Source organism: Leptosomus discolor, chromosome 14 (assembly GCF_034619465.1).
Source record: "Leptosomus discolor isolate bLepDis1 chromosome 14, bLepDis1.hap2, whole genome shotgun sequence".
In the NCBI taxonomy this organism is placed as follows: Eukaryota; Metazoa; Chordata; class Aves; order Leptosomiformes; family Leptosomidae; genus Leptosomus; species Leptosomus discolor.
Window position 1 is genome coordinate 1,792,949 of NC_141404.1, and position 25,228 is coordinate 1,818,176.

At 61.1% G+C, this 25,228-nt stretch overlaps 1 protein-coding gene across 2 annotated transcripts in view; it reads right to left on the reverse strand.

The window, feature by feature from the left end:
• Window positions 1-25,228, reverse strand: part of NHERF2 (NHERF family PDZ scaffold protein 2) — a 39,191-nt gene that overhangs the window by 7,172 nt on the left and 6,791 nt on the right. For both annotated transcript variants that reach the window (XR_015183880.1, XM_086473318.1), the window contains exons 3-4: window positions 3,980-4,156; window positions 694-847 (exon numbers count right to left, since the gene is read on the reverse strand). Coding sequence is in view for 1 of the 2 variants with exons in the window: in XM_086473318.1 (XP_086329444.1) it covers window positions 694-847; window positions 3,980-4,156 (331 nt within the window). In the remaining variant the exon portion in view is untranslated. The remainder of the gene's footprint in view (window positions 1-693; window positions 848-3,979; window positions 4,157-25,228) is intronic.

Below are 25,228 nucleotides of genomic sequence, written 5' to 3' on the forward strand. Positions count from 1 at the left end.
GGAGCGCCCTGCTCCCTCCCCAGCTGGGAGCCGCAGCACAACAGGTTGGGGAGCGGACGGGCTGCTTTCCCTGCCAGGTTTCGACAGCAAGGAAAACATTTCCTGCAACAGCCACCCCTGGGATGGCCATGGTGTGGAACCCTTCCCCCTGCACGCACGTGGAGTTTGCTCCTGTGTTTCTCCAGGCACCCGCAGGCTCCTTCACCGGAGCAAAGAGCAACGGGGGATTTATTGCACCCTCCCTGCTGAGACCCCAGCTCAGCACCCCAGGGCTCTGGTCCTTGCGGGTCCACCCGCGCCGACACCAGACCGTCTCCCAGGGTGCAGGTGCTGCAGCCAAAGGCGGAGGAAGGGCCATCAGAGGGGTTGCCCCAGCCCCAACCAGACAGCCCGGTCCCATCTGAGCATCCCTCCTCAAGCTCACCGAGCACCCAGCTCCCCCCAAACCGCGCCACCCTCTGCCTCAGCCACTTCATGGCAGCAAGTTCCTAAGTTAATTATTCACCGTGTAAAAATAACAAATTGGTTTGGGGCTGCATTAGGAAGCATTCTCACTATTTATAAATAGCTGGGTGGTGCTCAGGAAACTACGGAGGGATGAGGCAGAAGGGAAACGTGACTCTCCCTCACTTCTGAAATCCCACCCAGGACACGGTGAGTCACGGGAACGGCGGAGGGAAGGCGAGGCCTCACCTTTGGTGTGCTCCTCCATGGGGGTCACCCCCAGCTTCTTGAAGTAATCATCTGTTTCGGGGTCCACCACCAGGAGCCTGGCTTCGTTCTCCCTGGACTTTATGTGGGACACCACCTCCGAGTGCCGCAGACCTTCCACGTTTATCCCGTTCACCTGCAAAGCGGCAGCATCAGAACCCAAGTCTGTGTGCCCCGCAGCAGAGAAACCGGGCCAGGCTCACAGACCCCCAGAGCAGCCTCCTCAACCCCTATGGGATGGGATTCTCCTTTTTTAAGTCCTGTTTGGATGGCAGGAAGGCTACAGGTTTCCTCCTTCCCGCTCTCAAGCCACCCACAGCCTCCTACCACCCCCCACCCGCCCGGTCCCTCCGCCAGAGCATCCTTCGGGGTACTGCACACCTCCTCCCGCATCCCAAATGCATCCATCGGGAACCACAGGCCCCAGACTCCGCCATCACCTCGCCCGCCCACGTCCTGCCAAAACGCTCTGGCTGCCCTTTTTTAGTGATTTCAGACCCAGCCTTCCCCTTGGATGTGCCCCAGGCATCTCAGGCTGCCGACGGGGTGCAGCCACCTGCACGGGCAGCGGGCTGGGTGCCACCAGTGGGTCCTGCTCCCTTGCGGCATCGCCACACCATCCTTCACCGCTCCGCGATGGAAAACCGTGGATTCCCCGTGTCCCTGGTGGGCGAGTCCCCGTGCCTGCCGCACGGATTCATTATTTCTCCCTTCCCTGCGTGTAAGCCAGGACCGGGCAGGCAACGTGATCCTCTGCTCCCGATTGTTCCCCGCAGCGAGGGGACAATTGTGATTTGGAGGCATTGTGTTCAATGAATCGCCCTTTGTCCCGCCGGGGAAGGTCTCTGCACCGCCCAGCCCCTCGCTGCTGGACCCGCTTTTGGGCAATAAAACTCTTTTCGACGCTCCAGCCCGTCTCCGGCGAAGCTCAACCCACCCTTCGCCACCCACCTTTGGCACCCGAAGGCGCCTGCTTGAAGAGCGATGGGCTTCATTCAGCTGCGGTGGAGAGGGGGAGAGAGGGCTGGCGGTGCAGAGATCACGGGGATGGAGTAACCTCCTCTTAAAAACAGCTACTCCGTTAACTGAAACAAATTCTAAAACAAACCAAAGACTCCAGAAACCTGTCCTGCACAGAAAGGCTTTTGTTCAGAGTAGCAGACAGCAGGTTTTGGTTTGTTTTTCTGAGCCAGGCAGAATGTTTTAACTGCATGCTTTGGATGCACATGCCTGCTCTCCTGCACGGCCACGGCGATCCGGGTGTCCCCGGCTTCACCACATTTTTATTCCTGCTCTGCCCGCAGACAGACAACTGCCTTCTCCTGCCCCAGACCCTGCAGAGCAGAGCGCACCGATGCCAGAGCTGGGGACCGAGCCCTGCCGTGGGGTAACCCCATCCCAGCAGCCCTCCAGGGAGCTGAGCTACACCCGTGTGGTGCTGTCCCAGGAGGCTGCAGCCCGTCCCAGGGGAACAGGACGGCGGAGGAGGCTGGTCCTGGCCCAGCCACGGTCCCTTTTGCTGCAAAATCGTGGCTGCGTTGCAGCGGGGATGAGCAGCCGCCGCCTCTGGGTCGTGCCGAGGCTGTCGGGGCGGCTGGAGACCCTCCGTCGGAGGGTCTCCAGCCGCCCCGACAGCCTCGGCGCGACCCAGAGGCGGCGGCTGCTTGTTCCCAGCATGAAGGGACAAGGCAGGTGAACGCTGCAGAGCCTGAGCTGGGCCAGCTCCGAACTTTGGCTTCCCCTTTGTGGTTTTGGATGCCTGAACTCAAACCTGCGGCGGAAAAGGGAAACCCCCTCCCCAGGCTTTACGCATCTCACTGGCCACCTCAGCTGCCGGCTTGTAACCCCTCTCTGTCCCCAGCAGCACCCTCCTGCCACTCCAGGTCACCCCGGTGCTCATCCTTGGTTGAGCTCATCATGGGGCTGCTCTCCTCCCTGGCCCCAGCACTCCCAGTCTGCCCAGGGCAGCAGGGCGAGGGGGCATCAAATATTTATGGAAGCCCCAAAGCGCAGGTACAGAGGGGATCGGGTTCCCGAGCTCGCCGGCTCACCCCTCGCCGCTTTGTGTGGGCCAGGCACTCCGCCAAGCACCCATAAATAAATAACACAACCCCTCGCCGTGCCACCGCGCTGCCGGGAGCTGCTGCCACCGGCGCCCCGCTCCTGGCATTAAATTTTCAGGTGCCAGGGGGGAAGAGGCTGCGGCTCTCACGGGGCTAGAAAGCCAGCGTGCTTTTGTCTTAATGCTTCCCCAAAGGGAGCCGGCAGCAAGGGCCACAGCTCGGTCCCTGCAGGAGGGTTTGGGGTTCCCACATCGCCCCGAGCAGGGGGCACCCACGTGCTCCCACAGCACAGAAAGGAAAGGGGTGACGGCTGCCGGATCAAGCCCTGCCCGTCCCTCTGTCCCCCTCGGGATGGGGGAACCTCGTTCTTCAGGAGAAACACAAGACCCCACCACTGAGCCGAAGGGAGGGCGATTCCCAGCCACGCCAAAACTCATGTTGTGACCAGGAAGATGCTTCCAAGAGCAGTTTCTCCTCGTCTCTCACAGTTTTATGTCTTAAAATCTCTGCAAAGCTTTTCCCCCTCTTTTTCCGAACGCCTGCCTGGCAGCGCAGCCCCTTGGCCGGGCAGCACCGACCCAGCCCTACGCCTGCGGGGCAGGGTGGGCAGGAGGTCACCCCCTCCCCTGCGCTGGGACGGGTCCCACGCGTCCCCACACCCCTTTGGCTGCAGCTCCAGCACCAAGTGGCATCAGGGAACGGCACCGAGCGCGGGGGCTCGCTGTGCTGTGGTGAGGAGATGCGCACCCACCAAGCACCCCATCTGTCCACGGGATCCTGCTGTCACCTCCACGCCACCCAGATGTTTGCAGGGACAGCAGGGCGCCTGCTCCCACCCTCCTCCGTGCCAGCTGGACCCAGCAGCATCATCTAGATCCGGGCACTCGCCAAGTGCCCGCTTCGAACGAGGGGCGAAAGGACCACAAAGCCACTGCCTAAGCACCCACATCGGTCTTACGGCTCCAGATTACAGAGGAATATGGGAGGGATCTGATGGAAAAGGTCACGGGATGGGGGTTTATTTCAGCTTCAGGCTTCCCAAGGGTCCCATTGCTTCTGCCATCCCTGTCCCCACCCGCAAGACGGGGACAGGACCCGGCTGCTCCTGCCACGCCAGGCAGGACTGAACATCCCCGCGTGGCACGTGCCGAGGACACCCCGAAAGGCTCCCCGGGCAGGGAGGTGCCGAGCCCCAGCGCCGTTACCTCCACCAGCCGGTCCTGGGGCCGCAGCCCCGCTCTGGAAGCCGGTGAGTCGGGGTCAACCGAGCGGATGAACTGCCCCGGCCGGGACTTCTCGCTGTGCAGGTTGAAGCCGTAGCCGTTGGGGCCTTTCTTCAGGTGGCAGAGACGTGGGCACAGCTCCTTCTGCCCGTTTAAATCCTGATTAACAGAGGAGGGGTTGGGGGGAGACAAACCATGGCGGTTAATTTCTAGGTTTGGTTTTGCTCTAAAGCAGATGCATAAAGCTGCCAAGGAAGCGCCATATCTGCACCCCAAACGGGGACAGGGTAACAAATGAATTTCCTCTCATTGAGTCTATTTTAGAAAATCAATTGTCCAAAACCACTCCAGAAAAATTAAAACAAAACAAAAAAATGCATTTCCTTCACCAGAAGCAGCGCAGATAAAGTCCACCCGCACGCTGAGACCTCCCCCCGCCCCGCTCAGCAGCAGCCAAGCCCCACGGCCACAGGGCTGGGCAGGGAGGAACCAAACCCGAGAGCCCCGGCGATGCACGCAGGCTCACCAAGACACTGGATTAACCTTAGTTATTTATTTAAGGCAGTGCCGTGCCCTCAGTCCCGGTGACACCGGCACCTCCCAGCAGAGGGGCTCTGGGGGCCAGGGTGATGGTCCCCACACGCCTGGTGGCTCCCCAGCACGGGAGGGCTGAGCTTGGTGTAGGACGGACGGTACAGCAGCACACGAGGAGCTCAGCACCTTCCCCCCACCCCACGCGAGATGTTTTACAGCTCCTCGGGGAAGCCACGGGAGCAAGAAATTGCTTTCCTCGAGGTCTGCAGGACCCCACCACGTTCCCTCGGACGCTGCTAGCCCCACCAGCCCCCACACGGCCCCTTCCCAGCCCACGGCACAGCACCGCGTCCCCGGCAAGAGCCACCTCGGAGAAAAGGGTTTTCATTTTCACCTGTGCTTTAAGGAAAGCGTCCCCCCTGCGGCCGAGCTTTAACCTTTCATTAAAAGAAACGCCGCTGCCCTCCTGCGAACAGACCTTATTATTTTCAGACCACATTTATGGTGAAATCTCGTACAGCTTTTCCTTTCAAATTGAAAACCCACGCAGCAGTTTCCTTGGCCAAGAGGCACCATGAAACACCAACCCTGCGCCCCCTCCCCTCCCGCCGCACTCCCAGAGACGTCCTCCCTCCTCTGGCAGCTCCGTGCTGGAGCTGCCCGTGCCAACAGCTCCTCGCACTTGCAGCACCTTGGGGTTATTTCTATAAAACACCTTCCACGTGGCTTAAAACGCTTCTCCCTCTCCAGGAAGGGCTGCGGGAGCTGAGGGCACCCATGGCTGATGCCCAGGAGATCTGGCCTGGCCACCTCCCGTGGAGGGGGGGGTGAACCCCAGGGACGATGCCAAGGGGCTCCAGCTGCACGGGGACCCTGCCACAGCAAGAGCCAAACCACCCAAAGGCCGGACTGTCCACAGGGTCCTCACGTGCCCCAGTGACGACAGGGAACAACCATTTGCAACGACACAAGGCGGCTTTTGGCCACCCCGAGCCGCGGTGGGGGGGCAAATACAGAGGGCGGCGAAGAGCTGAATCAATTCACCAGCCCTCGCTGACCTCCCGGCTCCCCGTGGGGACAGTGGTGACCTGCCAATGACACCCCCGGGGTCAACGCCTAATTCCCCACAGGGGCAGCCAAGCATGCAAGCAAGCCGATTACCGGGCGGCCGGGCATTGCCGGCGAGCTGCCGGCTCCTGCTGCCGGTGCTGCCACGGCTCAGTCACTTCGGGGGCTGATCCCGTCTCCTTCATCCCCTCAAAGAAGGGATTTTGCAGAGGAGCATCAGGCGGGGACACGCAGCGCGGTCACCCCCGGGGACCCGCCGTGCCGGGGAACAGCTCTGCCGCCTTTCCCCTTTGGCACGGCCGCGGAGCCACCGGGGATGGCGAGAGCAGCCCCGCAGCCCCTTCTGCCCCCCGGGGCGCTTCTCCCCGCTCAGCACCCGCGGGCGCCGCGTTAATGCAAACGGCAAAACGCAACTAACGTTCACGGCCGCCTGTCCCTGTCCCCAGCTGGGTCCCCCACTTTGCAGAGCTCAGGGCCAGAGCCTCGCGCCTCAACCATCACCCGCACCGAGCGCAGGCACCTTCGGCCACACGAACGTCCCCAAGCCGGGGGGGAGGCTGCTGGCAGGGGGGCAGAGGCCACGGGGCAGCAGCGGGGAGCAGATGACAAGAGATAAACCCAAATAATCCCAGCTGGAAACACCGGCTTCGTGCCACAGAGAGCACGTGGCCCCCTGCCACGATCCACGACCGCCTGGCAAGCGGGGGGCTCCGGACAGCCCTCTGACCCCCAGCCTGTCGCAGGCTTTAATGCAACGGGGTGAGACCCGGTGATGGGGGCGAGGGGAGGCAGAAACCCACGGCGACTGCTCCCCTGCGGTGGGGAAGCTCCCCCTCACCCTGTCTGGAGCTTCCTCCGGCCCCGCACGCACCCGCCGGCGGGGTGGGACGTAAATAAACACCCCAGCGCAGCTCTCCTCGAGCTGCTTATGAAATACTCGAGCCGGTGGGGCTCACAGCGGGTCAGAGGAGTTCAGGGGATGGCTCCAGCGTGACCGCAGCCCCCGTCCCCACAACAGCCCTCGGTTGGGAACGCAAAAAAAAGACGCTATTTCCCCCCAACACTTAAGGCTGCGTCTTCCCAGGGCGGCTGACCACACCAAACCTCAGTTCCCTCTGCGACTTGCTTCCCCGCACTGAGCTCTTCCAAACGCAGCCTCCCCCGGGGCTGACAGCCTGAACCCCCCCTCCCCCTGGGCCCCCAGCCTCGCTGAACCCCAAAGCAGGGAGGCGAGAGCAAAGCCTTCCCCAGGGCCAAGCGCCGGCACTGGGCAACCCCCGGGCAAAGCAAGAGCTGGAGCTGCTCCCGGCTCTTTGTAACCACAGCAAACGACCCATTCTTGTTCGTTATCACAGCCGTGCCACTCTTGTAAAGCTTGGGATAGGAAATTTAGGAAGGCACTCGCTTCCCAAAACTGGTGAGTTTCTGAAGTTGTGATTTCAGTTACATCTAATGAACGAAAGGCTCAACAAGTCAACTAAAAGCAGCAGAACAAGAAAATTTCACACACTGTGAGCATAATTAAATAAATGTGCGTTGGAGGACCCAGAGCCCTGGGGCAAAAAGCAGGGGGAATTTTGGCCGTGACTGCACTGCCTGCGGCGGGGGCAGAGGTGAACTCAGGACCAACTCGACCAGCTCAATCCCCGCCAGGGAGAAAAGGAGGTGAGATGACCAGCCCTCACTGGACGCCAGCTCAGAGCTGCCTGTGATGCCACTGCTCCGGTGCAGGAGGGACACATCGGCCGTGCCAAGTCCTGGGGGCCAGAGCACCAAATTCTTCAAGAAGTGCCTAAAAACAAGAGCCGCCGTTGGCAGCGCCCATCGCGGGCATCGGGGCTCGCTCAGACCAGCTGCGACACCTGAACATTTACAGAGCTTAACTTGGCAATGCAGCTTTTTATGGAAAAAAAAAGCATGGAGGGAGCTGCAAGGAAAGCCTGACCGATTGCTCACACACACACACGCTGCAGCTGAGCTTGCAGGGCACCACAATGCCACCAAGGCCACGTTTTGGAGAGAGAGACCCCCACAGGCACCTGCCTGGGGAGATGCTCTTGGCATTGACACCCCACCACCCAGCCCAGTGCTTAAAAGGGAAAAAAACAAATAAAAATAAATCATCGGTGTGGCATCCACTGATCGATAAAACCCAGCTCCTGCCAAGCCAGGGCAGGGCTCCCAAAGCGCTTCAGCGACCTGCCCTGGCCAGGACCAGCCCCTCTGCCTGCCCCGACCCCGCGCTCCCGTCCCTTCCCTCCGCAGATGGAGCACGCCGGTATTTTTCCCATGGCCCCGGAGCAGCTAGTTCACCCGATCTGTGACCATTTCCAGCTTGCCTCGGAGTTCTTGAAAAACTGAGGAAAACAGGAAATGATTCAACCGGCCGAAGAGGGTCGGATCCGCGCGACCTTAAAGGACGCAGGGGGGCAGCTAGGGAAAGGGGGCACGTCTCGCAAGCAGAGGGGAACGCGTCTGGGATCACCTCTTCGGGTTTAGAAACGGCTTTTTCAAACCATTTTCCTCTTGCACCGTTTTTACGGGGCCACCAGTGCAAAAGCACCGAGAAAAACCACCCCAAAATGCGGCGCTGCAGCTGCCGCCCCAGCGCGGGGATGGCCGGGGCTCGGCAGGCGGCTGCAGGGGGACGTGCTGGCAGGGCCGGTCCCTTCACTGGTGATCCCAGGGGGTGCCCCGAAGGCGAAATCAAATCAAGAAATAAACCCACACAGGGGAAAGCTTCAGCTGCAGGACCCCTTCGGCTGCGAGGGTGGTAGCCGGTGCCGCGTCCTGCGCGGGCTTGCTCTGCTTTCACACACAGTCTTGAACTCAAGGTCCTCGAGTGAAATGAATTCAAGATCTTCATTTAAAATCAATCAATCGATCAATCCCAACTCAGTGCGTGTTCTGAGCAGAAATCCAAGTGCAAAACTGCTTATCCTCCCGCAGAGATGATCCGGGGCTTTCGCTGGGCTCTTAAACCTCCCGACTAACGCAATCCTTGGCCACTGGAAAAAACCCAGGGCTTAGACCACAACTCTGCAAAGCCCCTCTCTGGGATTAAGCAAACACCGACGCTTCCCTCGCTTCACCCAGCCCCGAGCACATGCTCAAACTTTGCCCTTACGGGCTCTGTTGACAGGGAGCTGCTGCGTCTCCTGCCAGCTCCGCTATTTATTTTCTTTTCGACCGGTGCCAACGTTTCCCTGGTTGTGTTCTGGGAAGATATTTCCTAAGCTCCCAGGGGGACTTTGCCTTTGTGAGACTCAAGCCTCGCGACGAAGCGTTCCCTGTCGCAGTGGCACGTTATCTGGGCTCCCCAGAAACCCGCCAACACTCACCCCTGCAGAAACGCTTCAGTACTGCTCCGGAGGAGGCTTCGTCGCCCTTTCACACGCCAAGAACATAAAAGCCAGTTGGCGTAACTTAGATTCACACGTATACTAGAAAGCAACAAAAATTAACTGTGTTTTTTGTCTGTTTGCGTGCAAAAAGAATTGCAAAAAGAAGGAATATTTTTTTTCTAGGGCTCCAGATACCACCAGTAGCCACTAATTTCATAAATCGGATTAAGAAGCAATGGCACGGCGTGGCACACTGCACCTGCGAGCATCACCGTCTGTATCCATCCGCAGGTATGTGCGTGCGTGCGCGGATAAGCGTGGCTCGGCCGGCAAGCTGCATTGCCACACCAGCAGCCCTGGAGCTTGAGGCAAATCATCGTCGTTTTAGAAGGAAAAGGGTTTCGGAAATGCTGTTCAAGCTGGTCCATTTAAAAATGCACAAACGAGACATTAAATAACAATGAAACGCTTTCAATAAAAAGCCCCACCACTGGCTGGGTGTTGCCAGCTCTCGCAATCTCACCGCAACTCTTGCAGCATCTGATTTTTTTTTTTTTTTTTTTCCCTTAGAGTTTCCAGTGCTGCTGCTGGGAGCCAGGGTCCCCAGGGACAGCCCTTGGCTCACTGGGGTCCGCCAGGGACAGCCCCCCTCAGCTCACCGGGACACCACGGCACAGGTTTCGTGCCACTGCCGTGCAGGTCCCTGCAGAGAGCAGGACCGTTCCTGTTTCATACACCCGGATGTTTCGGGCACCCTCCACCACGGAGCCGAGACCACAAATGTCACCGGCTCTGATGAACGAGGTGTTTCCATGCAATGAGTAGGCGCCAACCCCCAAGCAAGCAGAATCCACGCACAGAAGCGCCAAACCACCGGCACTTTGGTCTTTTCTGTTCCCTGAAACATAACCTCACCTCCCGGATTTGGAGGGGCAGCAGAGCAGCGCCCCGCTGTCCAAGCAACACCCCCCTGCCCCTAGAAAAGCTCCTCCCCAGCTCCAGCACCCACACGCCAGCCCCAGCTCAACGCCACGAGGCCACCAGTGTCAGAGACCCACTCGCCATCGCTGCTGACCCGGCCCCAAGCCTGCCACCTCCTCCGTGCCTTCAAACCACCGCCCGCAGCGCGACTTGGAGCGGGGCTGGGGATGGAAAGGGGGTTTCAAAGCCCTCTGTCCCGCGGACATCGGCACCTGCCCCCGAGCACGATGCAGCCTCGCAGCCAGCGCAGCCCGGTGAGCTCTCGCCCAGCGCTGGGCGACCCAGCCGGAGCAGCCTCGGGTCACTCCCCACCCGGGATGCTCAAAGCCGGCGGTGGCCGAGTCCCAGCACCATCTCCAGCTCCTCCGCCCTGCACCGGGCAGGCGAACGCCCACCCCACAATGGGTGAAAACGCCTTGAAAAGTCACGCTTTAGGGGTTTATCCCAGGAACAAGCCACCAGTGGCAGCATGGACACCCGACTCTCCTGGGTTCTTTGGGAGAGGATGAAGAGGAGGAAGAGGAACACTGCAGACACACACACACAGACACAGAACTAGTCTAGCAGCCGTGGCCGGGTCGGTACCATCTGCCGTGGAAGCCTGGCGGGTCCCAGCAGCTCCTGCAGACCAGCGCGCCAAAGCCACGATGCTGCTGTGCAGCCTCAGCGAGGGGGCTCGCCCCCTGCCCCTCCGCCGAGGCCGAAGGGATGCTCTGGGCACAGCCGGGAACCGCGCAGGGGCACCGCGCTGGGAGCGGGAGCTTCGGTCCCGCTCATCCCCCTCCCAGAACAGGGATTTGCTCCCACGGAGCTGAGCTCATCTGCCAGGGTGTGACGGCCGCCTCGGCCCCGTCCCTGTGCGTAATCACCGGAGATCAGGGCTCGCCACCTAATCGGCTCAGTCCTGCCTGGGACCACCTCACCCGCAGCCCTCCGCACCCACCGGGGCTGCTCCTGGCACCAGCCCCATCCCTCCGTGGCCCAGCCCGGGGGGCTTTGCCGTTTCCTGGGGGCTGCCAAATTGGCTCTGAGAGGAATTGCACCGCCTGGATGCACTCCAGGCTCCGGATCGCCCTGCAACATGTCAAGTCTTTCCGCCTCTGCTCAGCAGAGCTGGAGAAAGCACAGGCAGGAGCATTCCTGCCTAATTTACATTGTTAACATATTTTCTTTTAAGTCAGCTCCCGTGGCGTTTCCTCTCCGCTCACATGTGGTTTCGGTCAGAAAATGGCTCCTTTGCTCGCCTGCTCCCTGCAAAGAAAACCTCCACCCGCAGAGCCTGCCATGGCTGGGGGACACCGGGCTCCCATCCTGCTCCACAGCCACCTCGGGACACCAAGATGTCCTGCGGGGACAAGGGACACTGCTCGGAGTCTCAGTGTCCATCCCCACTGTCTCACCTCCAGCCAGGACCTCTCCGTCCCCTGCACGGGAGGGCTGCACGGCCACCTTTGGGGGTTGTGGAGGAGAAGGGCAGCTCCAGCAGCGCGGGCTCCTGCCCACCACCCACCCACGGGCAGGCAGAGCAGCGAGGGGCGATGCCGGGAGCCGGGAAGGAGCTGAGCAGAAGGAGAAGCCCGTGCAGGAAGGGGGCCCAGGGCCACAGCACCACCAGAACAAGGGGCCCATTTACACCCGCCCCGACAAGGCACCCTCCCTTGGCAGTAATGGTTATACTGGGAGCTGAGCTGAGCCGCGGGCAAACATTAATTGCGACTATTATTACTACAATTTCGTAGGAAGCTCAAAGGCTGCTGCTTTCGCTCCGATTTAGGGATTCACTTAACTCTAAGCAGATGCTTATTGCCCTGATCTGGGCAGGGGAGGGGGCGTCCTCACATCCCCGATGTGAAAACCCACAGTCCTTGAGCTGCAAAGACGAGGAAAGCTGGAAGAAGCCGGAGCCCTCACCACGGCTGCCGGCGGTGCCCACAGCCCTGCTCGCCGTGAGAACCAGGGAAGCTTTGGGCTGGTGCCACAGCCAGGAGCAGGATTCCTGCCTCCATTCACTGCCGTGCCAGGGATCCGCTGCCTGCTACAGCGGGGCTCGTTTTCATTCCCCTTCCCCCAGGAATGACTCAAATTTTCCCATTAAAGCAGCATCAGAAAGGGGGCTATTGTAGCCTTGCATCCCCTGGGGCCAGGGGGACCTCAGTGACACTTTGGAGGGGGGGGGGACAGGGCCGACTGCTGATGACAAATGTCAAAGGAGCTTCCAAACCCAGCCAGAAAGCCGGAGGCCGGCAGCACGGTGAGGGGGGAGGCAGAGCACCCCCAGGTCTGCGCCGTGGGGCGAGGACACGGCAGCTCTCCCACTGCTGGGAAAAGCAGAGCGAGGATGCTCCCGGGGCTTCCCAACCCCCGGACGGTCCTCAGCTCCATGGTGGGATGCTGCGGCCCCCCGCACGCTGCTGGGAAGGGCTCGGGGGCTCCGCTCCCTCCCTCCCCGGCCGCACACGTTTCACCCAGCTCCAGCCCCCGGCTCGCAGTCAGCCAGCGCCGAATCGGCTCAAACTCCAGATGTTGGCGAAACGCTATAAATAAAGGAGGGGGAAGGGGAGACGGGGCTGGTGGGACGCCAGGCCCACCGAAACACAAGCAGATGTTCCCCCTTCCCCGCAGGGCTGGGCTGCACCCGCCTGCAGCTGGGGTTGGGGAGAAAGGTGGCAATTTCAGCACCCAGAGGTGCCCCGGCTGGCGAGATCCCCCCCGCAGCGCCTGCGGAACGGGGGTAATCCGGAGATTTTTCCACCAGCCAGGCCAGGAATAAATCCTTGGGCAGGACCAGCTCAGTAAACAACCTGCTTCCATTTTTATACAGCCACAACGCTAATTACCACTCGAGGAGGTGTTTCAGCTCCAACACCAGGAGCCAAAAGAGAAAAACCTCGCCTCGTTCTTCCGATACAGACCCACCAGCCCGATCGACGCTCGTTCATAAAGCTCGTGGCTTCGCAGCATCTCCTGGGCAGCAGCGGCCGCCGCCACCACATCGCAACAGCCAGGAGAACGTTTCGGGTGCTCCCCAGGGACGAGGGGGGACCACGGCAGTGCCCATGGCAATCGCTGCCCCAGGGACGAGGGGGGACCGCGGCAGTGCCCACGGCAATCGCTGCCCTGAGGGAAAAGAAGGGGCTCAAACCCAGCTGAGCTGCCACGAAACGCCTTTTGGCAGAGCCTGCGATCTCCCCGAAATGAGCAGAGTTAACCAAAACATCACCGGGAGGAGGGGAGCGGTGCTGCAAGCTCCTGACGGCGCCAGCACAAACCACTCCACGGTGCCACCGTCCCTCACCTTGGTGTCAAAGCTTCGTGTCACCACCGACTCAAACCACCAGGCGCCTCGCCTGCCCGCCCCCAACACGAGGTCTGGGCTCTCGTAGCTTATTTAAATCACTTCCATTATTCAAATTGCTCCAATTATTCAGATCGTTCCAGCTGGGTTTGAGCAACAGAAGCGTCAAAAAAAAAAGATTTACTTGTTTTTCAAGGGCAAAAGACATTGAGATTTGTGTTGTTTTCCCCCACAGTTGCAGCACTGCTGCCCCAGCATCCTCACGCCAGCCCGGCGCTGTGCCTCTGCCCGGGGGGGCTGCTGGAGGAGCAGGGGCTGGGGCCAGCACGCCCGCCCAGCGCCCTTTGGATGCGTCCCACCGCTTTCTCTGCCAAGGCACAACACAAAGGGAGCGAGCGAGGAGGGCAGGCGAGCCAGGAGACAGCCGAGCGATCCCAATTAGCAGTGGAAGAGGTCCAGCCGCAGGCACTCCGTGGGACCCGTATCAGCCAAGCCGCAGCTGATACGGTCACTTGGGTATTTTCGGCGAGTCTCCAGCCCCTGCCAGGTCTGCTGTGGCGGATGGGAGCCCCCAGTCAGAGGCTGGCTGTGCTTACACCGGGTCCCTGCTCTGCCCTCAGCCGCAGCCCAACGGTGGCCCCGGCGAGGAGGAGGATTAGCCGAAACCCTGCGCCCGCAGGACGGCTCCTTCCAGCCGTGGAGGGGAAGGATGATGCCCACAGATGGCTACGGTGGGTACCGAGCCTCAGCAGGGACCTACCGTCCCCTGGGACACTCGCCCTGAGCCCTGCAGCCATCTCCAACACAGCAAAGGGGACAGTGTGGCTTGTCACTGCTGACCCGCAGCCCCCAGCAGCCCTTTCCAGGGCAACGTAAAAGCAATCAGAAAAAATGAAGGAGGTCCTTCGCTGTCCCCTGGCATGGCAGGAGCAGCATGAAGAAAGGGGCAGCACCCTCCCTGAACCACGCACCAAAGAGCCCAGGTCTCCCCCGAGCCTGTGCATCCCCAAACTGGTCCCTTCAAACCCTCCCAGCAGAGTGGGGCGGCTGTGCCAGCACCCTGCCACGGAGCTGGACCCCGGCCACGGCCCTAGACATGACAAAAGCTTATTTATCCCGAGAAACTGCCAGGCAGGAGAAAACAAGAGCAGGAAGGATGTGAAGGGCGGGGAGGACGCCTGATCTCCAGCCCGCGGTGACAGTGCCTGCCAGGCTGCGCTGCCCCACGGGACGGCACAGCTCCCACCCCTCCGGGCACCCTGCACCGGAGCAGGGTGGTGGGAAAAGCATTTCACTTACAGCCTCCCACCAGCGTTTTCACCTTTAAGCAACCTGTTGCCAAAGAAATAAGACCTCGACCTCATCAGCTGCTGATGCCCTAAGGCGAGGGGGTAAGCCTGGATTTGCCCTTCTCCAAAATCCCCGGCACTGTGCCGCAGCTCCGGCTGTGGCATTACAGAAATCCCTGAGTACAAAGAAGCCTCTCAGAGGGGCTGCAGCCGGGGCAGCGTCCTGGTGAGGACCACACGGCCCTGGTGGGCACAACCCCAGGCAAGGGTCCCCGACAGGCACAGAGACACCAGCACGGTCCAGCTCCGTGGGGTCCGTCTGATCCCACCCGCCTCCCCCCAAGCAGCGAAACCACCAGCCAAGCTGTCCCCGCCATTCCACAGCAACCCCACAGCTGGGGAATTTCTCAGCCACAAGCTGCAAGAAGCAGCTTTCCACCCTTCCCCCCCCCCCCCCCCCCGCCCCCAGCTTTGCTGGCGTTTGAGCAGATTCAGACGGCGAAGGCACCCGCGCTCTTCCCCAGGCGAGGCTGGAGCCAGGAACAGCAGCACAGGCTTGGCTGGGAGCAGGGAGCAGCTGGGCCAGCCCAGGGAGAGACACAGAGGGAGGGAGGGAGGATGGAGGAGGCTGAAACCGCCACGTGCATGTGTTTTCTTTAAGAGAGACAACTTTTCCAGCATGATCTGCCAAGGGAACGCGCAGCTGGGATGCCGGTGAGCTCCCCTACTCCGGGGGGATCGGCTGCGGGACAACACGCGGTGGCAGCGTGGGTCCTGGCAGGCTGGGATTTGTCCAAGAGGAGAAACACTGGATCTCTGTTCTGGATGCAAAGGGATCTCATCAGATCCAGAGGGATCTGTTTTCCGGTGGGTAGGAGGGAAAGGAGGCAAGGCTCATCGCTCGCTCTGTGCCGGCCTCAAACCACGGCTCGAGCCACAAGAACAGGGGGAAAAGTCCTTCCCACGCTCGCCATGAACCCCCTGGGCGAGGGGAGGGATTGCTGCGGGCCACGGGAAGGCAGCAGGAGATGCTGGGAACGAGCTTCCCCATGGCACAGCGCTCCCACCCTCCGCAGGGGCCGCGCCGCAGCGGGGAGCTCACGGCCCCCAGGGGAGAGCCCCGCGCCGCCCCCGCAGCACCCCAAACGGGAGGTGCCACAGCCACCCACGGCGGCACCGCTCCGAGGACAGGCCACGGACCCCCAACGGAGCCTCCAGCGCAGGGCAGGACCCAAAGCGCACCCCACACGGCAGCTCACGCTCGCTCGCAGCCGGAGGCTCTGGCCAGAGCCGTGCGCCGTAAAACCGCTGACCGCGCCGTCTCGGCCCGCCCTGCGGAATCCTCTGCTTCTCACCGAGGCCAAGCCTTGAGCAATCCCCAAATCATTCGCTCACGCTGGCGCCGCTGGTTGCCTTTAATAACCCTGGGTCACGAGCAGGAATCCAGTCGTACCAGCTTTGCGCTCCCACGGCGACGAGCTTGGCACCGCCGATGCCGCGGGAAATCCCCCTGGAGACGGTGGGGGCTCTCGTGCGACGTGCCAGGGAGCACCAGGGGCTCGTGCCACGCACCGGGCGCTGAGGGGAGCATCGCTCCCTCCCCAGAGGACACCGTGCTGCACCCCATTACAAGCGGGGCTCTCCCAGCCACACACCCAAGGAAGGATAAAGACGTTTTCCCAAGGGCTGAGGCTGCTCAGGCTCTGAAGTCCTGGCTTTCACCCGGCAGGCTGCACTGCAGCACCCGTGCCAGGGCTGGGGGACGTGGGGGACACCATCGCAGTGCTACGTACCAAACCCCACGTCCCACAGCTGCCTCCTCCCATCCACAGCCCATGGGGGCCAGCACCGACCTGCTCAAACCCACTGAGACCCACCCCGAAAGCCTGATTTTTGGGGACAGGGTGCAGCCCCCAGCAGGTCAATAAATAACCCGCAGCCCTGCGGATAGGCGGCTGTTAGCCAAGACGCCCGGCACTGGACGGGGAAGCCTGTGTTCTGCCCCACAAGCCAGCAAGGACACGGTGCCTGGTCCTCTCCCACCGAGCCCCCGCAGCCCTCCCTGGCCCTGCAGGAAGAGGTCACGGCGCTATATTTCAGCTTGCAGAGCCCCATAAATCACACGCAGGGTGGGAGACACGTCGCACAAGCCATCATCCTGGCCCTTTAGGGGTGATCTTCTCCCCCTGCTCTACCACCAAGCCCACCCCACGCCCAGGCTGGGGCGGAGGGGGTGCAGGAGGCACAGGGCAGGAGGAGCTGGGTGCAGCCCCGTAGGTGCTCCAGCTCCGCAGAGCGTGTTGCACGCTCGCTGCACGCTCACCCCACGCCTTCCAGCTCCCACCGCCGCACAGCAGCGTTTCGCTGCCCCGACTGTCCCCAGCCTGGGGACACATCTGCACCTCCCCAGCCCAGCCCCTGCCCAGGGAAAGGGGGAGAACAGGCGCTGCTCTGTGAGCGCCGGGGAGCACTGGGACCAGGGAAGTTCAATAGTTTACTACCAATATTTGTCTTGGCCGGGCGGCACGGCTTGCTGGAGGAAGCGGGGCAGGGGGAGGGCTCCAAACATCCTCTGCATTCCTTATAACGAAAGTAAAGCCAGCGCTGTGGCACCCGCGCTCGGGGTGAACCAAATGTAAGGCCTTTTGTATTTTAAAATCCTGCCATAAAACATCCAGGGGTGCAGTCATCCAAAAAGCAGAAGGAGCGAGGGGCATCGGTCCCTCCTGCGAGCTACTCCCTCCTCCCAAAAACCCACGACTCCAAGCTTTTGTACAAAATCTGCCCCTAGAGCTGATCTGGACACAGCACCCCAAGCCCCCAGCTCTGCCTGGGGCTCTCCTTAACCTCCCCTCCACAACTCAAGCCTCCTTCCACAGCCACCACCGCAAAACACCGGTACCAGCTCCATCCCACAACACTGCTGGGAAACACGGGATCCAACTGAGACCTGATGCCATCGGGGAACATCGGGGCTCGCCTAACTCAGCCCGTACCGCTGCGATGCTCAGCTCCAAAAACAACCTGTTTTAAACCCAGCTCCTTAAAAAAAGAGAAGTCCAGAGGATGCCCCTTGCTCGCCAAACGCTGCGGGGAGCCGAGCACCCTCGCGGCCACTGCTCGCCAGGCGAGGGGCTGGTGTTTATCTCCAGCCGGGGTGGCCAAACAGCACCTCTGTGCTGGGGCAGATAAGCAGGTTTGGAGGCGGCTCTGCCAAAGCCCTGCGCGGCGGCGGGTGGTCCAGGAGTAAGCGCTTTTCCGAGGAAGAGCGGGAGGAGCTGCTGCGATAACCCCCGGGGCCAGCGCCAGGCTCCGGCTGCTCTGCTGATAAAACCCGGGTGCGCGGTGTCGGGCACCCTCCGGTGCCGGCCGCGGGGCTCCGAGCCCGCTGCGATCCGAGCCCGTGGGAAGGGCTGAAAGGGACCAGAAAGCCGCGGGGAAAGCGGTCGCACCCCAGGCACAGCCCCGGCACCGCGCTCGCCAGACTGCAGGATGGATCCGGGCGCCCAGCAAAACCCAGCAGCTGCTTCAAGGAGCGGCACAAGGCAATTTTTATCCCCACTCTCAGGGTGCCCCAAGCACCTCCCTGGCACGATGAGGGGTCTCCCATGAACCCCATCCCCGGGACAGACTCAGCCCCCCGATGTCAGAGCCCTGCGCTCGCTAATAGCTGCGAGACAAGAGCAGGGAACTCTTCCAGGCAAAGCAGACTATTCACCCCGCTTAGAACTAATTAGCGCTCGTCTTAATTAAATCCTGCTAACCATGAACAACCCCAGGGCCAGAATTAACTGATTTACCTGGGACGGCCTTTGACCACTCATGAGGGACCGCTAGCCCTGGGGCGAGCGAGCCAGCCTTGTATGAGCCACGGGGGCTGTGGGCACGGTAAGGCAGGAGCTGTCGGGGCTTGGGAAGAGCCACCCCACGGCAGAGCATCACGCCCCAAGGGATGCCACCCCAGCCGGCTGGCACGTCCCCGTGGGCTGCGGGAAGAGCTGCCGCAGCACACCCCGGGGTGGGAGCTCAGCCCGCCGAGGCAGGAGCGGAGGGATTAGCCCTCCCGCCACCTTTTGTGCTGCTCATTTCTTTAAAAGGATTAGGCCCTCTAAGTCTGTAAGAGGATTTCATCGCATAACACCGCGGGGCTCCTGCCGGGTCCCTGCAGGCGGCGAGCCTCACCCAGCCGGGTTTACAGCAGAGGGTGGTGGAGAGGTGCAGGACAGCATCCAGCCACCAACCCACGGCTGCTCCCTGCCCCGCTCCGTTCTCCAGCAGCCCCAGCCTCGGGGCAGCACACGGGACGGCTCAGTGCCGGGGCTGGAGACCCCATGGGGGGAAAGACCCCCTGCCCACTGCTGGCCGGGCAGTCAGAGCCCCAGGTGCCCGCAAAGCGGGCTCGCACACTACCACCACACCGGTACCTAGAGGGAATTAGCTTTCTTACTTTATCTTTCTTACTTTCCACTTGCTCATAAAACCACTTTTCAATTTGGCTTTCACAGACTCACTGCTTACAGAGATCTACCCCAGCCTATTTTATTTACCTGGTAACAAACTCTCAGAAGGCTTTAGTGGGAGAAGTGAGACAGTTGGCCAACAAAACCCAGCTCCAAGTCTGGTTAGGGTTTAAATGCACGCAGCAGCGGAACCAAAACAGTCAAGAGGCCAGGCAAAAGGTGTAATGAAATTAAATCATGATACGGATCTTGCCAGAAATAATTATGTCGACAACTTGGGTTTTAATTCCTTATTTATAGAGACCTGTGGATCTGGAGAAACCCTTTGCTGTTTATGAGTTTAATTTTCTCTCTCCCTCTCTCCTATCCCAACCTGGAGTCTGCCAAGACCACTGCCTGTAAAATCTCTGCACCTACAGATAGAGCCAAGGACCGGGAGCCAAAACCGGCTCGATTCAGACCTCGATTTACACACCGAGTTCTCCTGTAGCGCTGGGTAAATCACGCGACCTCGCAGCCTCCGTCCCCCCGAGCAAAGGGCAGGGACACAGCACACAGAGGCGATGCCACGACCACCACGTGGCGCCTGCGTGCTGGCAGGGCTGCCGTCAGCCCCGGGGTGTTGCCTTCTGGGTTTAAAGGAACTCTTTAAAACCTCATTTGGAAGTCAGGTGTGCCCAGCCGAACCCTGGCATGCACGGTCAGCACAGGCACTGCACCTCTGCTCCACGTGTGTCCACTGCCCACGAGCAATACCGTCATGCCAGCACCTTCTCCCCTGCTGGGAGCAGCTCCATGCAGGAGGAGGTGGGATTCACCCAGAGCCCCACCATTGCCCGCAGCACTGCCAGGTCTGGGGTCAAAATCCTGGAGATGTTCACCCAGCCACGCTGCACAGTGGCACCAGGGACAGTTCTGGATAAACAGCGGGAAAGAGGCAGTGTGTCTCCTCCTCCACAGCTCATTTGGGTCTTGGGAATAAATAGACTCAAAAAAACCCCCAAATTCAATATTATTTGAAGGTTTCCTCCACTATGACAGGACCACAAGCCCAACCAGCTCAGAGAAACTCCAAGGGATGGAGCAAAGTCACAGCAGAGGCTCTGTGCAGCTGCCAGGGCACACGCAGAAGGCCTGGATTCTGCCAGAAGATTTTTAATTTATTTGAAACCATTTAATATTTTTACTGTTGAACAGAACAATTAAACAGCTGGCGAGGAGCCCACTGGTAAGGGGGGCTGTTATTAAGGCAAGCTGCTCGAGCGCATCCCTGCGAGCAGATGGGGCCGGGACCGGTTGTGCTGGAGCGAGCTGCGTTTTGAACGGCTCCCATCTAATATCAGCTTTCCAGTTATTTTGGGGGAAAACTTCTGACGACTCAAGGATGCAGCAGGGAACATCACCGGCTGGACCAGACGCAGCATCTCTTGGTGTCAGCAGCAGCATCACGGCTCTGCAGCCAGGCAATGGGCTGGGATGCAAACACACCGCCCCACACACACTCCTGCCCCCCTCCCAGGGAGGTGGCGGGTCCCAGGGGTGACGCCACTGTCCCCTCGCAGGACCGAGTATCCCTCGGGAGCGCGTGGCACCAGGAACAAAGGCTCTTGGCAGGGCGCAGCTCCTCCCGATGCTAATCTGCCTCCTGCCTCCCGCTCCCTTCCACTCGCTTTGTGTTTCACTAAAAATATCGTGGTGGAGGAAGTTTCTGCCGCGGGGTGGATGCTCTCCTCCCCGGGAGGGGCTTCCTGCGCTGCCCCAGCACGAAAATAACCCCCCAGCCAAGCTCCTCCATGGGACCAGCTGCCCACACCGAGCCCAGGCAGCTGAGCTGCGGGCAGGGGACACCCCCTCAGCCCTCTTCCCTCTGTCCCTGCAGCTCACCTGCGGCTCTTGGGCATTTTTGGGTGATGGGACGCAGCCACGGTCCACGTGAAAGGCAGCATTTTGTATCCAAAGCCCCTTCCCCACAGCACCAGGAGGACGTGAGTGTGCGGGACCTGGGGGGTCAGGAGCCAGGGCTGACCCTGCCATGCTGCAGCACAGCAAGCACCACACTGTTTTCTTCACCTTACAACACCGTGGGTAAGTGTCCCATCTCATATCTGGAGGGCATCCAGCAGGATGAGGCTCAGATCCCTGCCGGCACCTCCTCCGAGCGCTGCAGCAACACCCAGCACATGCTGCTCCCCCGCGGGCTCACCACGACCCGAGCCAAGGCTCCAGCAAACCCCGCTGCTGACGCAACGCCAGCCCCAAAACGACACCGAAACCCAACAGGAATCAGGAGTTAACAGCCTGCCGATGCACAAGGGGCGAGCAGATGGGGCTGTTCGGGGAACAGCCCGTCCTGGTGTGGGGACCTGCGATGTTCTGGGATGCAGAGCCCCCCCAGCCGCTCGAGCGGTGCAGACCCCACTGCTCCCAGCTCCCTGCACACCGGGGAGCTGAAGCACAACCAGCTCCTGAAGCACCCCAACGCTCGTGCAAAGGGAGCTCTGCAAAAAAACAGGAGTCATCCTGCTCCTCCTAACCAAGCACCAAGCCACTGGGCTGTTCAGAGGGATCAAGGGTCTGAAAAACCAGCTTTTTTTATCATCCATTCAGGCTATTGCTGCCTGCACAGGGAAGGGGCGGGCTCCCAGGAAAGCAAAACACTCCGTGCTCCTCCGAGCAAAGCTCGTGGTGCAGCACAGCCTCCTGCAGCCTGGATGGGCCCGGGCCATCGCCCCACTAGGCGAGGAGGAAGCATCCTGCCGCTGTCCCCGGAGAGGGCACCTCCGGCTGTCGTGTGCCCTAACAGACTCATGGCATGGTTTGGGTTGGAAGGGACCTTAAAGATCACCCACTTCCCACCCCCCTGCCATGGGCAGAGACACCTCCCGCTAGCCCAGGCTGCTCCAAGCCCCATCCAACCTGGCCTGGAGCACCTCCAGAAGGGGGGAATCTCCACCCTCAAGATGCTGTGAGCTGGAGCTGCCCCCAGCGCCCACCGGCACCGGCTCTGCCCAGCCCCACGACACACGATGCCGGCGAGCCCGGCGCTATCAATAATGCAGCGGGGTCAGTGCCGGCACAGGGGCCGCCGGCTTCCCCACACGCCAGCCTCCGGGACGGGATTGAAGCGCTAATCCCAAAAGCGAGCCCGGCTTTGCCGCCGCTCCTCACCGAGCTCCTGCAGTAACCAGACCCCTCGGCACCCCCACGGAGCCCAGCGCCTGCCGCAACGCCGCCCTTCGCGGGGAGGCAGGGGGTCTCCAGCCCCTCTGTCCCACCTCCTGGCTCCCCACAGGCACCTTCCCGTCCCCAGCAGGGACACACTGGCACCCACACTCCCGTCCCACGCGCTCAGCCGGGCACAGCAACCCCAGTCCCCGGCAGCCCCGGTGCAGCTCGTGCTGAGGGTGCAGAAACGGCCTCGCAAAGTGTTTTCGAAGCAGAAACACTTTGGCAGTGATGGATTCCTGCCCCGGTGCGTCCCGCACACGGCTTCCTTTCGGCTTTGCCCTTTCAGACCTGCAGCGAGAGCTGCCGGGCTGGCAGGATCCACAAAAGTAGCTGCAGGGACACAGCCACGGCTCCCAGGGCTCCGTGCCGGAGGGTTCTCCCAAACCTCTGCCTGCAGAGCAGGCACCTCGCCCAGGTTGTGCCAGGGATGAGCTTTGCTGTCCTTCCTGCTCACCTTCCCCCCGCAGGGCTGCGCCTGCCCCTGGGGAGCGCAGGATGCTGCAGGGAAGTGCTTTCATTGAAACCATGCACTTTTTTTTTTTTAAAATCGCAGAATTACTGCAGACATTTCTGCTCATGTTCGGTTTTATTACATCTTTGTGGTTATTCTACAAGCCCTAAGTTTTGGGCCTCAACTGAGTTGGCAAAGTTCTCCGAAAACATCTGTCCCAAGTTACTCCCCTTCCAGTGCTCCAGCAGAAAGCTGGCGGCTGAAGATGTTGCAAGGCAGAGTTTTATTTGCAGTAGAAAAAGGTCTTATTCCTGACCCAAACAGAAGTGTAAATATTTACTGCCTCGATGTCAGCACCAGCCCCACACCTGCGGGTCCCGACAGGCACCCAGGCGCTTCTCCATCCTCCTCCAGGCTGACCCCAGGCACACCAGCTCCTCTCGAGCACAGGCCAGTGGCACACAGGAGGCTCAACGACAAGGAGGTGGCCACAACCCCCCGTGTCAGCGGCACCCATCCTCCTGCTGTTCGCAGTTCTTGCCAGCAGCAACGCGAAGGTGACGCCACCCCTCCCTGAGCTGCCAATTCCCCTACATTAGAACTCCCAGACCCAACAGGCTGCGGGAATCCAGCAGCTACAAGACATCAGTTTGTCTTCCAGAAGATCAGTGTTGGTGGGAAGGGTCCCTTTGCACACCCACCCCCGCAGTCACGCTTCGGTGTGACCGGAGCAGCGCTGGAGGGGGAACTGCATCACCCCCAACACATCCCGGTGGCTTTACTGCTCGTCTTGTTTCTCCTGCAAACACACCTGGAGAACGCAGCGAGTCCCAAGGACGCCACCACCACGGCTCACGAAACCTGCGCGGCCGTCACGGGGTTCCCAGCAACAGCACATCCCTCCCGTTATGCAGCAGGAGCTGGGGCAGCCGAGCTGCAGCCGCTGCCTGCAAAGGTGCTGCCAGCCCCGGCCACGCTGCCTGCGCACCACAAACCCCTCTGGGACGGCCGGCAGCACCCAGGCGAGCGCCCACAGCACCGCTCAGCACCTGCCTGGCCCTACCTGCCTCTTACACGCCGTTAGCCCAGGCATTTAATTAACAGCCACCACCAGCTCGCCTCGCTGTCCCAAAGGCACCTTTGCAATAAAAGCAGCTCGCCACCCAACGCACCCAGAGCGGCCCTTGCCACGCTGAGACCCCCTACCCCAAACCCCCCAGGGGACTCGATGCTGGGCAGGGTAGAGCCTGAGCCCTGGGAAAAAGCAGAAAACAGCACGGTGGCCACAGGAACGTGCTTGGAACAAGGGAGTGCCCAGCACCGGGGCACGTGTCCTGCCACGTCCCCTCCCAGGGGACACAGAGTGGGGCAAGCAGCAAGCAGGCAAACCCCTCCAGCCCAGGCAAGCACAGACGTGGGTACAGCACCATGGGACGGGGCAAGGCAGACCCTGCTCCCCGTGCCACCGCGGCCACGAGTCCCCAGGGTGCCGGGGATGGCAGCAGTGTGACGGGCAGAGCCGCTGGCAGCCAGCCCTGCCGACCTGCAGCCTGATTTTAAATACGTGCTGAATTATTCATGGCATTACCGTGGTTCCTGGAGCACAAGGTCTCTGCTGGGGGTGCAGGTTGACCTCCCCACCCACAGCAGCTCTCCCCGGGGTGGGGGTCACTCCTCTTGCAAAATAAGACTGGGCCAGCATGGGGGAGGCTGGCAGGGCTGTGCCCACCCTGCCCACCGCATCGCCTCCCCGCTGCCCACTGCCACGGCCGCCCTGGGTGCCAGATTTCCCTCCTCTTTGTTTCAGTTGCTTCGGGCTGTGCTGAACAACAGCAGCTTCAAACCAAGGAAAACTGCAGCCTTTACATAAACAAATGCTGCTTAAAAAAAAAACAACCACCCAAAAATTGCTGCTCCCTGGGAGAAGCCGGGAGCATCGGCACCAGTTCCTACAGGGGCAGGTTGAGGCCAGGGGTCTGCCTTTTCTCCTCCTTCAAACGCCCCCAGGGAAGCTACACAAGAGACCTGAGCACTGCCAGCCCAAGTCCAGCTTCTCCCAGTGCCACCCAGCTCAGAGCCTGGTCCCCTCCAAACCTGGTCAGGGACAAGGACCCCAGTTGTCACAGCCCCGCTGCAGGGACAGAAACGTCCCAAACAGCCCCCACACTTGGGAGCTGCGCACCCCAAGTGGGCCCAGTGCTGGTGATCTGCAGGATTAGGGTCAGGCTAGAGCTGCCCCATGCAGGGACACGATGCTGGAGGGCTGAGCACTGCAGGAACTGGGGTGCACCATCGCTGCCCCCCTCCTCCAGCCATTTGGGACCTAGGAGGACAGCCACATCACCCAGACCAAGAGCCTGGAGCAGGGTCTTGCCACCTCCTGGACCGAAAGGCACAGGAGCAGGATGCAAGTCCTGCTGCTCCGGCCACCCCTGACCTTGTCCCAAGCAGAGAAGTGACCTTGGCCAGCAAAGCCTGCAGCGCCCGGCGCTTCCAAGAGCTGCCACCCGCAGAGCCCGGAGCAAACCAGCCGCTGACCTGAGCCTCTGCAAACGCTCAGCAGCCCCTGTCCCCATCCCCA